Genomic DNA, 18,729 nt, shown 5'->3' with positions numbered 1-18,729 from the left:
TTCTTTTCTGGAGCTGTGATGATATGAAAGGTGGCAGTGTGCCAAGCAGTGTGACTCTGGAGAGAGGGTGTCGTCACAGGACAGTGACGACACAGGACACAGATCGCCTGCTGGCAGGCAGTGGACTTCTAGGTCTGTGAAAATGGGCTTGCAGAATTCTCCCCATGGCACACAGTTAGCCTGGCAAGTCTGCCAGGTGCCAGTGCCATTGACCTACAGTACAGTACAGTATGAAAGGAGATCTGTGCTCTGAGATGTCAGTAATCATCTTTTTCCATTTGCCTCCCAGATGACAACAACGACAACAACAACAACAACTACAGTAACTTCTACAACTAACAGCTAAGATGAGGGGGTTTCGATATTGTTCCTGCCCCCCTCCTCTCCTCTGATTAGCAAGCCTACCAACTGAGCCTGCTCTGCATATCTGACTGATCTCATTAATGGCTCTACTGATTACCTGAGCACACCTGATTTAAACAGTTGTGTGTGGGGCAGGGGGAGATGCGAGATGGACAGGGCACGGGGGCAAGGGCTGGACTGACATGTTCTGACTAAAAGCGTTACTTTACAAATACTCTCTCTCTCTAAATGATAGTTTTATGCAGGCAGAGACAGAAGGTAGTATGGTAGTAAGGTAGACAGAAGGTAGTATGGTAGTAAGACAGAAGGTAGTATGGTAGTAAGACAGTTGACTGGCAGGCAGAGACAGAAAAGATGGAGATCGTCAAATCAACATTGACACAACAGAGCAGCAGAGTTTCCAAGGAGCCTCACCTCTCGCAGAACGTGTGCAGGCAGGGCAGGACTTTGGGATTGTGGTAGTGGTCCAGGCAGATGCTGCAAACCAGGAACTGCTTGTCTATCTGCCGCACCACTGCTGGGCTGCTGCAGCTGCTCTCGCGCTTGGCCATGACCACGGACACTCAGGGGGTGAGCCAGAGCCCTGGCCGCCACTTAACCTGGACAAGACGAGAGGGACATGGTCAGACTCAGACACCATCACATGATCAAACCACACACACAGAGACATGTGCAATTGATTTCACAAAGAACCAAGCAGATAAATCCACCCTCGTCTGCAGCTAGTCGATAAACAAGTGGAACTACACTCCGGTGGTTAATGCAGACCAGTGTCATGAGACAGCATCTTTATGAGGAATGGCCGCTGTTTTGTGCACGCATTGATTTTACACTAAAAAATCTGCTATTTCAAACTCATTCCTCATAAAGACGCTCTATTCATAGAACTGATGAGTTGCCCTGAAGAGTGGCCCTGCTGGCCCTCCGAAACCTCCACTCATTCCCTCCCATAGAGCATAGTGAACAATTCACTAGCCAGGGCGATTTATAGTGAATAACTGCATGGTGGTTATCTAGTGCACCCTGTAGTGAATAACTGTATGGTGGTTATCTAGTGCACCCTGTAGTGAATGAGGGGATGTTCTGAACACAGGGTGGGAATTGAGGTCTCCTGAGGTCTCCTCAAAACTTTGTCTCTTCCTCTCTTCTCTTCTTTACCTCCTTCTACTACCACTTTCTCCTACTACCACACTTTACCTAGTACTTATAATGTCTGCACTCTTATCTAATCTAATATTATCTAATAGTACTGACTGATGCAGTAGTAATTGCTAGCTAAGGTCTCCTCTGCACTGTGGCTTGAATGTTACTTTCTTTCTGTGAGTTGCTTTGGATAAAAGCATCTGCTAAAATGAAATACATGTAAATGTAGTTTGCAAGACAAAGGCACTCTAGGTCAGCAGGAGACTGTACACTGCACAGAGGATGTTTCGATCTGCAGGATGTTGCTCTCCTAGATAGTAAACACTTCACACCAAACGTCACCTTGCAGTGAGAAACAGGCCCTAGAGGTGAGAAACAGGCCCTTGCATTGAGAAACAGGCCCTAGAGGTGAGAAACAGGCCCTTGCGGTGAGAGAAACAGACCCTTGCAGTGAGAAACAGGCCCTTGCAGTAAGAAACAGGCCCTTGCATTGAGAAAAAGGCCCTTGCGGTGAGAAACAGGCCCTTGCAGTGAGAAACAGGCACTTGCAGAGCACAATGAGATGCACTGTTCTTCAGGGACGCACCAGAGCCGTGCATGTAATCGGAGCTCACCTACTTTTGATTAATGCCTCGGTGAACACAAAGGATTCCGTGAAAGTTTGTTCGAAACATTGTAAAGTAATAATGCCGGCCGTCTCTCCGTGGTGGAAAGCCCATTGAGTAGTGGGATAAGGGGGGAACAAAGCATCTCTCTTTCTCTCGCTCATGCGGAGCTCCCTAGCGTCTCATGTGGTCTCTACGAGCACCCAGCAGGAGACGGGAAAACAAAGCGAAATTCAAACGTCGGGGATTAGAGCTCACAATCCCAGATCTGAGATTCAGCAACGAGCGTCAATTCAGCTAGGAGTGTGGCCTCCTTTTGGTGTTTTTAAGACGTGAATATTTCTCTATGCCCCTGGCTCTGTTTCAAATAAACACACACACTCACAAAACAAACCTGCCACACTACCCTAACACCCAGCAACAGCAACATCTAACAGCAACATCTCAGCACACAACCACCCATCCATCCACCCACACACACACACACACACACACACACACACACAACAACATATTGAGTATTGTGGTGTAGCAATACTTTTTGGACAAGAATTGATAGCTTCTTGGTCACCTCATAACTAATTATTTTAACAATATCATCGCACTATATCGTTGGTATGAAAGAATATATTTATTATTAATTTATCTGAGGTGGCAGAACTGCGTTCCTCCTCCCCACCCTTTAACTCCTGCACACACACACACACACACACACACACACTCCATAAATCACAGACTTAATCTAATTTAGCTTGGGCCTGGACACAGTCTTGTCCCTTCCCTCCTCCAAACTTTGACAACTGGATCATTTAATACTGCCAAGGGCCGAGAGCCAGAGTCGCTGTCACCTGAGCTAAGAAGAGGTCAGATCTAATTTGACTTCATAGTCATGGGGGAAGTACCGTGGCAGAGCACCACGCAAAACAAGCATGACAAAGTCTACAAACACACAAGTCACAAAGTCAGCATAAAGGCCCACGGGCTCCCCTCTAGGCAAATGTGCACGCACAGGATGTACAGCACTATATTGCACACTACATTTCCATCCTACAGCTCACACACTAAGATAATATCAGCAGAAATGTCAGCTTCCCTGTCATGCTTTTCATACTGCTCATTCTCATCTATTATTGACAATGAGCAGGTTACACTTCACACCATGCACGCACCCACTACCATAGAAAACGTCACAACAAAACGTCCACACGCAAACACACGCCATATAAAACTGTGCAGCTTGAGTATCCATTAGATGTAGCAGCAGCTATTGCGTGTGTAGACAGATGAGCAGACAGTGAGAGTGAGAGGTTTAGCCGTGGCTGATCAGCTGGTGGTGAGAGATGTGCAGGGACGAGCTGCCGCTTGCGTCATTACGGAGCAGCAGGAACTCCACTCAGTGGGTCACGGGCAGATTTATTATTTATACACAGAGAAACACGAATGACGCCGTCTGCACATCTGTCACAGCAGCCCGCTCAAGCCAAGCCCTAAATCCACGTCTCCCTGGCTGCCGCCACCGCTAGCCCTGTCGTGCTGACCCCTGTGCTCCCGCTGGCCCGGCTGGGCGCTCGACAGGCTAAGTGTTTTGACATGGAACGTCTGGGCTGTTATGTCAACTGCTGTTTACTGCTGTTTTTTTGCTCTGGCAGGTCTGTTTGCTGTTGTGGTTGAGTGACTGAGTTTGGAAGCTGATTGGACTGGTTCTGCCTCATGAGTGCAATGCAGTGAGTCAGTCAGATGGATGTCTCAATGGGAGAGGATGGAGCACCTCATATGGTAATATCTCTCTACCATCTCATCCCATCCCTCTCTCTCTCTCTCTCTTTAATGTGATGATGCATGCAGGCTAAATTAAGAGCACAGTCCTTCTGGGATAGCTCTTAGCGTTGTGGTACAGTTTCCAACAGCAGGTTCAAGATTGTGGCTCCTATAAACAAAATGTCTTCCTTCCATTACAAAGTTCATTAAGGCTGAAATTTAAAAAAAAAAACTGAAACAATCAACTTTCTAATTTACTTCAAGCAGCAGTGAAGAACACAATCAGAGAATCAGAAATACACCTAAAGCAGAAACTGAAGAAGTGCCGGTAACTGCTTCTGAAAACACACACACACACATACACACACACATTTCCACACGTACTCCAACTACTCCTCCATCAGGTAAGTGCACACACCCCCATGAAATAATCAGTAAAAACAAACCGCAGGTGACTCTACCTGCTGGTTGTAGTGCCATCACAGAGCAGTGCAGGCCGGGTCACCTAGTGTCCCCGGGAGCACGAGTGGGGGAGAGGGCGCGTACTGGCCGTGTCACAGCCCTCGGGGCCATGACCCACATAGCCGCCAGAGCCTCACCGCGTCCAAACACTGACTCATTGTCTTTAGAAAAGCAACATCACTCAGCCCATTCAGGGCCGCTACTGCTGCTGCCAAGCGGCTCCACATACTGCGTGTGCTTGTGTTTGTAAACACAATCCATTTACATCCCTAATTATAGAATGCGTTACATACGTTCCAGCTTTCCAGAGCTGCAACACATTCAGATAGAGCTGAACACAACCAGACAGAGCTAAACACAACGTTTGCTGGTTATTAATTACATTAATTAATATTAAGCAAATTATGTAGAACTGTGTCAAAGGGATTCGCACTCACAAGCCGTCTTCTCTCTTTGTGTTGGTCTATAATCCTCTCTTGTGAATGGACACCAAGATCCAAAGCAGACAAGAACTGTGTCTGTTTTCTCAAGATTCTTTGCGGTCCTTTGATTTTCACCCACACTCTGGGCACTATTTTAAGCCCTTTGAAACTAAAAAAGACCTGACAGTTGCCTGCTGGTCGGCGTGAGCTTGGCACGTGCAGTCAGCCGCACCACCAATCTCCTGACTGGTTCAGAGACAAGTCAGGAGGCGTGTGTGTGTGTGTGTGTGTGTGGGGCGGGGGGGGGGGGGGGGGGGGGGGTTTAGGGAAAAAAGAGGAAGGCTTGACATGGTCTTGCTGAAACACTCCTCTCACGGTTCCCCTTTAGCGTCTGATCTCTCCTGACAGTCCATGAATTACAGACAGCTCTGAGGGCAAACAGGTATCCGTACACATGTCAAAGGTACAGTAGACACAAGAGGGGAGAGGGAGGGAGAGAGAGAGAGAGAGTGAGAGAGAGAGACAGCAGGAAATCCCTGTCGCTCAGAACAGGAGTGAGAGCAGAGAAGTTACAGCGATGGCATTCCTCTCCACACACACACACACACACACACACAAACTCTAACACACTCACATAACACCCAGCTGACAGCACAATAGTATCTCTCTCTCGCGCACACACACAAACACACACACACACAGTCTCATTTCTAGCCCAAGTCAAATATGACAGCAAAGCACAACCGAATCTATTGCTCCTTCATACATACACTCTCTCTCTCTCTCTGTCTCACTGTCTCACACACTCAAACACAGACACAGAGAGAGGGAGAGAAAGAGAGAGAGAGGCAGAGAAAGTTGACTTACTCATACGGAGGCGTGTGTGTGTGCGTGTGAGAGGGTGGCTGAGAAGCAAGCTCTCAAGCAGGCTCCATTGTTGTTATTCCATGTAGAGATCCCTTTGGCACAGCACAGCACAGCACAGCACAGCACTGGGCCCAGCGTCTGCAGCAGAATCCCCCTCTCTCACTGTCCCCGACCCCGGAGCTCAGCCCCCCCCCCCCCTTCAGTGGCTCTCTCTCTCTCTCTCTCTCTCTCTCTTTCTCTCTCCCTCTCTCTCTCTCTATCTCTGTGTGAATCTAAGCCTCAGCACACAAACACATACAGTACTACACAGTGGAAACACGCTTGCAGGGAGGAAAGCTGAGACGTGATGTCAGGGGAGGGAGGGAGGCTGACTCTAAGCCACGCCCAGTCTCCACGCATACTCCCCCCCCCCCCCCCCGCAGCCGCTCCAAGCCCCTCCCCTCTCTGAACAACCAGTCCTGTGATGATTGGCTGGTTTTGTAACCAGCTGAAAGCATGGATTGCCTCAGAGGCCAGCAATTCATGGTAACAAATAGGGTGGAGGGAGAGGGGGAGACAGAGAGAGAGAGAGAGAGAGAGAGAGAGAGAGAGAGAAAGATTACTCATGAGACTTGCAACATATCAAACACAAAGCAGAACGGAAATAGAGTTGGCCTATATTTTCAAAAACCCGACAGAATCCAAAGGCCATTAATTAAAAATCTGACATCCATTGTACATGTAATCAAAGACTAAAGCCTGTACACCACTGGACTAAAGCCTGTACACCACTGGGCATTAGAACAACTACAAGATCTTTCACATTGCCAAACTGACGTTCATACCTCCACTAGTCTAAGGGGTATTTTACCCACGAGCAAATATTTAAACTGAAGATTTCCCCTCACACTGAATCTTACATTGGGATGACACACTTAATATTGTGAAATTTCCGGAGCCTACATGTAGCTTGCATGTCTTTCTGGAAGCCATACAGACAATCACTGGCACATTACTGTACAGTCAGGCCTTAAAACAAACAATCAATCTGTGCAGTTATAGGAAAAGAATCAACACCTCATAGTTGAGAATTCCTCCCCTATCATAATGTACAAGTGCCATCTCAGGGGCTAAGATACACCACACTAACACAGGAAGAATATCTATTTGCGCTGTATACATCTTCACTACATAATACAGTACATACATTCACCACACACAAACACACACACACACACACACACACACACTCATGATCACTATGGGCAGCGGTCATTCATGGATAACCTTACTGAATCATTTTACACTGACATTGTACCTGAGAATTCAATCTTCAGAATCTTCAGAGGCACCACAGTATGTAAACACAACAGATTAAGGTCTCTGAATATATGACTAACAATTACAAAAATGTTCCTAAAGAGGTGATTGCTGCAGCGTGAAGAAAGCTGCTTTAAATTAATATGGGTTGTTATGATCATGAGCGTCTGTTTATCATATCTCAAGTCCATTTGGGCTGCGCTCCAAGAGCAGAGCTCTCACCACTGAACTAACAAGCTGTCAACACATTAAGATTTTACCACTTTTCCTTTGAAGATCCACATTGCATAACTCTGTCTGCATTTCAACGGAGAGAGATAGAATTTAATGGGTATTAAGCATGGAAATTTCAAATTGTATATTTATTAATGTAAATTAATTAAGTCAGGGCTGCAAGCTCCAGGGCCAGCACTGGTCAGACATAAAACTACATAGACATGTTAGTAAATAAACACAGAAGATTTTTTTTTTTTTTTCGGGGGGGGTGTCTTTTTTAATCCAGTGTTTCCACCACAAGGATTAGAAGAAAACATCAATCTACAGTTAATCTCTGGGGATTGACTTTGCTGACATCCAGCAGTCAGATTGCCGCCCACACACCTTTCCCAAATCTACTGATCAAACCTCCTCCCTCCCCTCACAGCTCGCACACACACACACACACACGCACACGCACACGCACACGCACACACACACGCAGGTACAGACACAAACACCTCCATCTCTGACGTAACTCCCTGAGGAACAGCCATCAAAACCAGGCAGATTTTATTAAATCATTGAGAACAAGATAAATCTGATGCAGAGCACACAACCATGCGGACGGCCGTTGGAGGTTGTTGGTTTGTTCCCTGAAAGAGGTAGCTGCTGTCGTTAATGAGAGTGCCTTGCATAACCAGCATCTCCCAGGCTAGTTTGATGTTCTGCTGCCCTGACAGCCAGTGGAGTCAGCTGCTTCTGTGAGTCATTGCACTATCTCTCTCTCTCACACACACACACACACACACACACACACACACACACACACTTCAATCGAGAATACCATTGAAAAATCTTTTAGTCTAGGACTAGGCTTAATCCATGTATGAGAGACCAGCCCATAGCGTATCATATGCACTCACTAATGCAAAGGTATTCAAAACACTCCCTCTGCCCTTTCCACATTCCACCTCCAGAAGCCATGTGTCCATCCACACTCCTTAATCTATATTGTAATTACTGCGCAGGCAGAGAGTACAGACATGGCCTTTCGGGAAGTTCACTGTGCTGGGCTCTAGGTCACTTTGTGCAAACTCATGTGCATTTAGCCCACATGCACATATAACCAAGAGCAGTTTGCACATGTGCATTTAGCCCACATGCACATATAACCAAGAGCAGTTTGCACATGTGCATTTAGCCCACATGCACATATAACCAAGAGCAGTTTGCACATGTGCATTTAGCCCTCATGCACATATAACCAAGAGCAGTTTGCACATGTGCATTTAGCCCACATGTACATATAACCAAGAGCAGTTTGCACATGTGCATTTAGCCCTCATGCACATATAACCAAGAGCAGTTTGCACATGTGCAACACAACACAACTGGACTGGATAGGCCTGTGCTTTGATTGCACTTCTCTCTGCAGACACACTCATAAGCCACGCCCATTATGTTTCTGCATTACTATGGCATGAGTAACGTTGGAGTTCCTGGGTCTGTTTAGATCAGCATGTGGCATGCAGAACCTGATCATCCCATGTGGCATGCAGAACCTGATCATCCCATGTGGCATGCAGAACCTGATCATCCCATGTGGCATGCAGAACCTGATCATCCCATGTGGCATGCAGAACCTGATCATCCCATGTGGCATGCAGAACCTGATCATTCCATGTGGCATGCAGAACCTGATCATCCCATTTAGTCACTGAATTGGACCCGCCAAGAACAGCAGTCAGTTTCATCTGACTACCTCAAATGCTTTTCAAAGTCTAAAGCTGGCCTTTTTCGTGTGATTTCACAGTTGGCGACTAAATAGTGACGTGAACAATGTAAAAACCAATAGGGACCTCGCTCCAACACCAACGAAAATATGACTTTGATATTCGTTGACTATATTTTGAGTTCCTGTTGATATCTAGTGCACGATGGGAAATAATTTAAAGGAATCTAATTGCAGTCTTGTAATCAGTGACCCTGCAAGATCCCTAGTCGTTGCATAGTCTTTGACTAGTCTGTGACTTTTTGATGTGAGAGGGTCTGAGACTGAGGGTCTGAGACTGTCTTTCAAAAAATGTTTCCAAATCTTTGCAGTCTTTCAGTGTAAGGAGGGCTTAAGTTGAGTACTTCTGGCACAGAGGAGAGCGTCTGCCTTGATGTTCAAGCGAAATTCACAATCATTAGTCAGGATTAGTGTCCAAGAACTTGACATGTTAAAATACATCTGATGTAATGCTAATTACAGTAGTCCTGATCAAACGCTGAGGACAGCAAGCAAGGTCACAATCGGTTTGATGAACTGAGTCGCTGCAACTCAACTGCTCAGATATTAAAGGAAAACTATTGCATCAGCACTATTCCATGATAGCACCCCCAACCCCACCACGCACCCCACACCATCCTCCCTTTTCCTGACCCCTCCCTCACTGGAGACCTCTAGGCACATGGACTACTAACACCGGTCATGTGACAGCAAGTGCTGTCCATGCAATAGTTCAGCTCAGAGTGTCAACTGACTGCTTCCTGGCTGAGCAAGACTTGCCTGGGGGGTGGGGGGGCTATTCCCTCTCTCTCTCACCCCCCACCCCCTCTCTCTCTCTCTCTCTGTGCTGTTTATTATGTAACACTGTGTCACTACAATCCGAGTGAGGGTTCAGGTTGTCTCCGCAGGAAGTGTGACTCAACAGAGAGAGTAACATGCTGTGGGGGGTGGGTGGGAGAAGGGGCGTATCTCTATTAGGAGACACTACAGTGGAGGATGGGCCCAGTGGAGAGGAGAACAGAGCGAAGGCCTGATTCATAGTCTACGCAAGTGTCACAAAGCGGCACGAAGCTATGCCTACATGAACGCAGTTGACAACGCATGGCTCATGCACATTTTTAAGTGCCTTTCATAGTCTACGTCAAGTTATGCGGACAATGAGCCCCCATCGGAAATGCATGGTGTGACTAACGTCATTGCGTCACGTTACCAAAAATTGGACGACACATTTTTGCTACGCAAGTACATACGTCATGGCATCGCGTTGACTATGAATCGGCCCTAAGCCATCCCATTTTCTACTGTCCTGTGTGTCCACTCTGGCTCTCTGAGTCCTCCTCGCTTCAGCCCACTGTGGTAATTAGGCTCCTGGACCAAGCCCCAGCGCCGTGGCATGGAACAGACTTAAGTGAAGGAGTAGGTCAGAGGGAAGGACATGAAGAGGCCCTGGGGCTTATGAGCCAGCTGGGAAGAGATCCGCATCATCCAGCGTGGAAATCAAGCCTGAGTGGAGCTCACATTTCAGATTCAAACTCGCATCCTGGCATTTGGGGTTATAAAACTCACATCCAGGCATTTGGGGTTATAAAACTCACATCTAAGCATTTGGGTTCATAAAACACATCCAGGCATTTGAGATAAGATACTGTACACAAAAGGGAATATATTCCTCTTCCTCATTTAAAACCTGTTTGTCACAGTGATTTCAGACGTAGGTGTCATGATTGAGTTTCAACAGTGAATTATTAGTCTGGGCTCATTTCCTCTTGAAATAGACAATTTCAGTAGGAAAGATTGCCGAAGGACTTTCTGAAACCCTTTCTGAAAATGCACTCAATTCACACCTCTGAATAAGTACAATGGAATAATGTCTGTGTGTTATTTGGATATGTGTGTTGCAGCATAATTCCATCATTTATGCCCTGGTGTATCTGACTGAAGACCTTCATCCTTGATCTCCTGCATGCCACAAACGTGGGAGATGCACGTGGCATTGTGTCCTGCTATAGGGCCATGGACCATGGACATGCGTGTGTGTGTGCGTGTGTGTAATTGGGCCTAGTCTTCACTGTGTGCAAAGCGTGGCAGATCCGCGTGTCCCTCACTTAAGCTCATCGTGCCCATCTCTCTCTCTCTCTCTCTCTCTCTCTCTCTCTGTGCTGGGAATATTCCTGGAGGAAGTGCATGCTCTGCAGGGTAGATGAGATGGACCAGAAATAATCTGAGCCTTTAAATAACTGTTGGATGGTGGAGGCTGAGGGGTGGGGTGGGATGGGGTGTGTGTGTGTGGGGGGGGGGGGGGGGGGGGGGCAGAGAAGCTCCAGAGGGGGTGACACCGCATAAACATAAACAGTCAGAGCTCAGGGTCGGCAGAGTTTGCCATGCTGATGTCCGCACCAGGGCCTGTGGACAACACTGTGACCACACAAATGCAAACACACACACACACAACGGCCAAACAGATGCCCCCAGCAGCTGTTGTGACCTGAAAAAAATGGTGTCCCTGGGCTCCTTTGCGCAAAGGTAGTGCATGTTGGGAGGATGTTTAAAAGCACAGATGGATGCGCTTACTGAGGATGCAGATGGCAGCTACTGGCAATGTGCGGAGCCACATTTCCCACAATGTGTGTGTGCGTTCCCTTCCCTGCACCATGAATAATTCAGCCACGTCCTCTTTCTTTGAGGATTGTGCTGAGGCAAGGGGGCTGTGTTTAGTTGCTTGCAAAAACAGTACGCAACATAAAAGTCCCGGGGAAAACAGGAGATGCTTGAGGTACGCAGACAGTAACTTATTACATAATCCAAAACAAAGGGAGGTTTTATTCACAACTATACTTTCAAACCATCCACAGAGGCAGTATGTAGAGTTAAATTGTATAGAAAGACCTGTTCCTTTCTTCAATACAAGATCCAAGACTTCCCGCATGATGGCTTGGCATTAGATAAAAAGTGCAATTAACCTCTTCCCCGTCTGTCATTAGATTGAAATAAGATGCGGATGGTCACTGATTGAAAGCTAGAGGCGCATCAGAAGAACACAGGATAACAGAGCAGAGCTCAGTTGTCTGACATCCCACTTATCCTACTGTCCGTCAACACCGCCATCACCCTCTGAAGGGATGACATCTGGGACTAAGGTACAAGACAGGGACTTCACTTGCAGGCCTGAACGGTTGCTCTCGGCTGTTCTGCGTAGTGGACTTGAGAAGCAAGGATTTAGTTTGGTTACAGCTGTACATTCAGTCTTTCACAGAGAATATGTCTTGAATTACTCATGTTTTCTCATACACTTTTAATATTATTTAAAGTTGATCAGTGCACATATAAATCTCTTCTGATTTAAAATAAACGTTCTTAAATTTGATGGCTGTTACAACCCCTGTGCCCCTTTCAGGCTTCTTCATGTCAGTGCACGGACAGGTGGGGCCTGGTTAGGTTCATCAGGTGAGCCAGTATACAGTACACCTGCATTACATGTGTAAGGGGCTCTCCTCTTTCCCACAGGGCACTTTTCCATTCTCTTGCAGGCACCCACTTAGATTCTCCCTTCTACTGGCACTTTATTCTTATTTCTGATCTCTTTCTTTGTCTCCCATTTACTCATTTAACATGACACTCTCATTGCATTCACACACACACATACATACATGCACGCCAGTACTCAGTTTGGTAACATTGCTATTTTGCTTTATCCCAATAAATTATAATTTAGTTTAAACCTGAACCTTGTTGTCCGTGACCTTCTATGTTGCAGTCTGGGAACGAGCTAGACGTAAGAATGGTGACAACAGAGCTAGAGTCTACACACACACACACACACACACACACACACACACACACACACTTCAGTGTGGCAATACACATGTTTGTAGGCCTATAAATAACTGCATTAGTGTTGGTATTGATAGCAGCACACTAGCTCTGATTGAGCAGGCTGAACTGTAGCGTGGTGTGCTGTGGGTCACTGTGTCTGTGCTGGCCCGGCCAAGCCAGGGGATCATTAATGCAGAGACTGCAGCAGAGCGCTGCACTGTCACCTCACCTGGCCACTCGGAGATGGAGATGGAGACCGTCCACTCCACACAGCCCCCACACTCACGCACGGGCTTCACGTATGGCCAAGACCAGAGGGGTTTTACATTTTACATTTTGTTTCTTTACAATAACAAGGGGGCTTTATTATAGAAGAGGACTCAGATAATCAAAGAAACTAATGGTCATAATTGAGATAGATCAAATTGGTTTTTGCACAATAACTAAAATACTTTATCATGAAAGACGATTGATAACCTACAACAGATGAATCATCATCTAGTTATCTACATCGGTGCATTATGTTCATGGATAGCTGGACCGTTTTCAGACAAAGCTGGATTCGGTCGTGTCATGTGTCCTTTCATGTGGCGAAGGTGATGTTACTCAGTCCCAACAGTGCCTATGGAGCAGCATGGTGCACTGGCCTTGATGACAGCTTTCAGTCGTGACATAAGATGGACGTAAACGTTGGCAGCTGGGGAGGAGAGCTGAGGAACGTGTCATGCTACGCTACGCTTGTATGAACACATCAGAGTGCACTCCACCACACACACTCACACAGCTCACCAAAGACATCTCTATACACACACAGAAACAAGGAAGCTATTTTTGGCCAGGTACACCTATCTCTCTGCATCTGATAAAAAAACAAACCTTTGCAAAGGGAACTGGGAGTTCAGCATGTTTCATTTAAGCTTAATTCCCTCAGTGCAGTGACCTTTTCTTCAAGGGTACCACCTAGACACACAAACTGAGTGTACTTGTCAGACTATATTTTCCAGACACATGGGTTTTAGAGTAGACTGCGCTGTTGCACTTCTCATAAGGACGATTTTATCACTGTGCACAGGTAATTGGCTTCATTTGTCACAAATAGAAAAAAAACTGAGTGGGCATAAAATCTCTATCCTGTAGCAGTCCTCAGGACATGAAAAACCACACGGCCAAGAGAGGCTGCTGGTTTTTATTGAAAATAGGAATAGAAATTAATATCAGGAAAATTAAATGACTCACCATGGTGATTTCTGTAACAAGCAATGTCTTGCTTTAGGCTATGCAACTGCAGAACTCCTCTCCAAATAAAAAAAAAAATCACTTGACAACCTCTAGTCACTAGGATGTCTGGTTCTCAATAGATTTAGCTGTTACATAACCTCTGTATAAAATTGTATCAAAATAGTGTTTTTGTGGCCTGTAGACCAGAAAAGCTAGAAGCTAATGACATTTTCCAGGCAATTTCTGATTTACACAAAATATCTTACACAGTCAGATATTCATTGGAGGCTTTCCAAATTGGATCAAATGTAGCTGAATGGCTGCCCTGCTGAAGAAAGAGGTGGGAGGTGTATAATATGAATATAATGACGCTACGTCTTGCCAAAGGAAGTGAAATTCTATGCCCATGTGTCGGCCAGTTCATCTCCATTATGTGCCAACAATTCCATTAGAAATGCTGGCAACGCATGCCATAGCTACCTGTCCCCCACTGATAGCTCCTTGTCATTAAATATCCCTCGGAATAAAAGTCTCTTAGTGGTCACACAATACATCCCCATGCCATTGCTGTGAGCTTGAAACAAAAGACCCTGGACAAGAGTCAAACATGTCCAGTGTTAGCCTTTCTCCGTGTGGCAGCTGTGTGATAACAGCCTTATTATGACACTGATCTCCTTTAATCCTCCAATGGAGCTAAACGTACAGGGCATAATGAGGCGGCGCCAGCACACACTGCGTGGATAACGGCTCGTGCAACGTAACATAATGTAGTCATAACTCAGGGATTACTCTGCATACGTCATGCAAAAAAAAACGTATTTCGCTCAATCACAGGACTGTGTTGAAGTGATTTCTCACGGTCCTTCAGGCAGTCGATGCAGTTATGAAATTAATTCTAAAAATGTATTGTAGATTGCTGCCATATTGTGCAATGTTTTTTTATTTTATGGTAATGTAGTCTTTGATAATGCATTAGAGACATGGCTGTAACTTTTATCGTTCAGGCAAAACATGGAAACATTTAACATGGAAGTTAGGGCCAAAACTGTGTAAGGATTTATGGATAATGGAAGCCCTTTCCCCAGTGCAGAGAGAGAGAGAGAGAGACTGCAGACATCACATCATCATTGGATTTGAAAAATAACCCATAGCTACAAATCCATGTTGCACACATTCAACATCTCATTACATCTGGTCTCCACTGTAACATACCAGGCAGTTGTAAAGTTCTGCCACATCTTGGAAGTTGCTGATTTAGTTATTACTCAAGGGCACATTACTACAATTCCCCTCCAGATTTAAGATTTGAATGTGTGTTCAAAGTCATTCATTTCAATATAGTGCTACGAGCTAAGCCACTTGCACTCCTTAGCTTCTCCCTTCTCCGTCACATTCCATTCATTCCAAATGGATATTCCAGCTCCAGCATTCTTTGTTGCCATGCTGACCAACAACAACCCCCCTACAACCGGACTCTTCACTGCACTGCCATCTTGTCACTTGAACATAGCCCCAAACTTTGTTGATCTTAATGGTGTGCTTTCTTAAAAGTTTTGTTTACATAAAGAATATCCCCTCAGATTAACACCCATGATGACGAGGATGTGGCTACCTCCACGATGCTAGAGTAGAGACATGTGGAAAGAGATGCATGCAGGAATGTGATACAGTTCAGTATTGTCCTGATAATGTAATGACACATTTGACATGGCAGATGTGTATTACACAGCTACATATTTAATACAACATTATGTGATTCTCTATAAACAGCCACAAGATGTCTACCAGTGCAACAAGGATGACCAAACCAGGGAAGGTTAGGTAGAGAGAGGGTGATGTCTGTCTGGACACAGTCAAGCCTTGCTGTTCATTAAGCCTTCTTGAAAGACCGCTTCTCTCCCCCTGAAGTCAAGGTACTCTATCACAGGTCAGTGGCTCCTATTACACAAGCCTTCATCAACATTGAACTTTTCACCAAATGGGGGAATTAGCTGAGCATATCCTCAGTCGAGCCACAGGAATCCTCGACAGGGCGGACAAAATGACACCAGCTCAGCCTGACAGACCCACAGGAAGAAATCCACTAAGAATACAGATGGAAGCAAAATGTGTCTGACACACACACACACACACACACAGACACACACACACACACACACAGACACACACACACACACACACACACACACAGACAGACACACACACACACACATATCTGATGACAGTAAACCAGACAGGTAGACCAGGTCAAAGAGTGTCTGCCACACTCGGGCATGCATGAGATAGCACTGGACAGATAACTGTGACAGAGTGACAGAATGACAGCACGACGTTCCTCAATCTTGATTTCCTCCTATCAGCCTGTCTTTTTATGATAGCAGCAGTGAGGCAAAGCAGAGACATAGCGAGCATAGGTCAACTCCTTTCTTCTCTAGATCTCTCTCTTTCCATCACTCATTCCCTCTCTCTCTTTCCCTGTGTGTCTGTGTGTGTCACTATCTCTCATATACATGGAGCTGTCAACTAAGACATCAGACACACTGCAGTCAATTAGTCAGCCTTGGTCATTCCCAGTCCAGCTCAGGCCAGCAGCAGCAGGGACAGCACGTACATCGGCGTGCACAGAGCGGAGTGGAGGGCAGAGACCGCGATGGGAGAAAAGACGCTTGGAGGTGCTGCACCAACAGCACAGTCAGAGGAGGAGGAAGAGAAGGAGGTGGAGGAGGAGGAGGAATGTGAGAGGGGGACCCCCTGGCACGGTACTCACGTGAGTTGTCGCTGAGAGCTCGAAGAGCAAGAGAGGAGGAGGAGAAGAGAAGGAGAGAGCGGAGCGGAGCAGAGCGACTTGCGGCGGCGGCAGCAGCGTCAGCGTGAGCGCCACCCGCTACTCCAGTCTCTGGCCATCCTCACAGCGCTTACATCCACAGCCCAGTGAAGAGCCAAACAACAACACAGACAGGCTGAAGAGAGAAATCCTCAGGGAGGGAGAGAAAAACAGACGAGCAAGACAGAGAGAGAGAGAGAGAGAGAGAGAGAGAGACAGAGCCAGTGGAGAGTCAGAGCGGTGTGTGTGTGTGTGTGTGTGTGTGTGTGTGCGTGCACGAGAGCGTGCTGTAGATTACATGTATGGATGTGTGGGAACGAGAGGGGCAGGGAGGGAGCAGGGCTTCCTGCAGCCCATTGGCTGAGGCAGAGTGGGCGGGGCGGGCATATCTAAGGCTGCAGGCAAGGTGCAGATCAAATGTAAAATGGCAGCAGAGAGCATGCTGCATGGCTCAACTGACTGGGCTGTCTGCTCTTCTAAAGGGAGAGGGAGGAATTTGCTATCTGCAATTACTACTTTTTCTATTAAGAATGTGCTGTCTCTGTAACTTTCTCTCCTTCCCTCCCTCCCTCCCTCCCTCTCTCGCACGCACGCACACAGTGTCTTCTGCTTTTCCCTTGGACATTAACAAAAAGAGGAGGACGATTTATCTGACCAACCCATCCGTTTCTTCAAAATCACAGTATTACGTTGCATGCTTGCATAGCATAATCAGTTTAGAAGGAAGGAGTCTCAATAAGTTGTATCTCTGTTTAAATCGGTTACATACTACATACTGATTGATTCAAAAGGAATGAGCTGACCCCTCATGGGGGGGGGGGGGGGGGGGGGGGGGGGGCGTTGTTTGAGTAGATAAGTGAAACACACACACACTGATATGTGTGTGTCTGTGTGTGCGTATTGAGTTGAGCTAAAAACTCAATTGTGCTAATTGAGCATGCAATGAGGCAATCAGAAGCAGTGTGACCTCATCAATGGGAAGAGCGAGGCTCCACCCCTAGGAGGGCAAGAGAGGCTTCCTCTCCCTCCGTCTCCTCCTTTCCCATCTTAACAAACCCACACATGATATGAGTGATGGAACCTAAACCCTCACACATGTCAGAAATGCCCCCCCCACCACCCACTCTACCGATATGACGCGGCACAGAGAAGATGTGGGCGAGGCACGGACGAGCCTTGGGATTCGATGGCGGGAAAATGGTGTTGCCATGGAGACACCATCCAGTGCAGCAGAACCCAGATGGCAGCACACAACCCCCCTAATCCCCCCTCCCTCCTCCTCTTCCTCATCTTCCTCTCTATCCTCTATCGCAGCCAGCAATAGAGAGCACCAGTCAGCGGTTGTCACGTTTCACGTCAACACAACCAGCACCGTGGGTTTGCCTGTGACAACTCATTTCTCTTTATTTTCGCAAAGTAAACAGGCTGAATCTTTCACTCTCTGAATTTATGAAAATTCACGTTTTTCTGTGTGAGACACCAAAAATGCACAGTGGATCAATCATATTTTGTTGATACATAGAACCGACTCTGCCAATATTGAAGAGCAAGAGGGTCAGCAGGGTCATGCAGAGGGAGATCTATATTAAATCAAAAAGGCTATTGTGCTTAGAGAGTGAGAGAAATTAGGTCACCTTTCAAAAGTTAAATTGGTAAAACATCTGAGGGGAAGTGCACACAGAATTAAACTTCACAAAGTACAAAACCTTATTCATGTATTCCACATCTTCCTCACAATCATGCTCTCTAATTTCAACACACACACTTACACCTGAATGACACTATTTCTTTTGGATTTTGAGGGGGAAAATTCATGCATAATGGTGAATTGAATGAATCATGGCACCATTCACCGACTTTAAGAGATTTATTTAATTCAGAAATGAAGGAAATATTGGATATAAACATGAGTAAATTATTCTTTGCAACTTACACCGCAGGCCACATCAGTGACAACACAGTAAGTGTGGGGGCATGAATATAGCT

The 18,729-nt window shown here is 46.3% G+C and overlaps 1 protein-coding gene across 7 annotated transcripts in view; it reads right to left on the bottom strand.

Annotated features, from left to right (window-relative positions):
- trim3b (tripartite motif containing 3b) overlaps positions 1 to 18,729 on the bottom strand; it is a 31,518-nt gene that overhangs the window by 11,440 nt on the left and 1,349 nt on the right. For 2 of the 7 annotated variants that reach the window (XM_042091057.1, XM_042091062.1), the window contains exons 1-2: positions 5,621 to 5,782; positions 778 to 962 (exon numbers count right to left, since the gene is read on the bottom strand). In XM_042091057.1, the coding sequence (XP_041946991.1) occupies positions 778 to 914 (137 nt within the window). In that variant the 5' untranslated portion in view covers positions 915 to 962; positions 5,621 to 5,782. Of the gene's footprint in view, positions 1 to 777; positions 963 to 4,330; positions 4,489 to 4,768; positions 4,971 to 5,620; positions 5,783 to 16,686; positions 16,912 to 18,729 lie in introns of those variants that run through there. The other 5 variants (XM_042091060.1, XM_042091058.1, XM_042091061.1 and 2 more) reach the window with 5 other exon arrangements.

This window comes from Alosa sapidissima, chromosome 5 (genome assembly GCF_018492685.1).
Source record: "Alosa sapidissima isolate fAloSap1 chromosome 5, fAloSap1.pri, whole genome shotgun sequence".
Classification (NCBI taxonomy): Eukaryota; Metazoa; Chordata; class Actinopteri; order Clupeiformes; family Clupeidae; genus Alosa; species Alosa sapidissima.
This window is presented reverse-complemented; position numbering and strand designations above follow the sequence as displayed.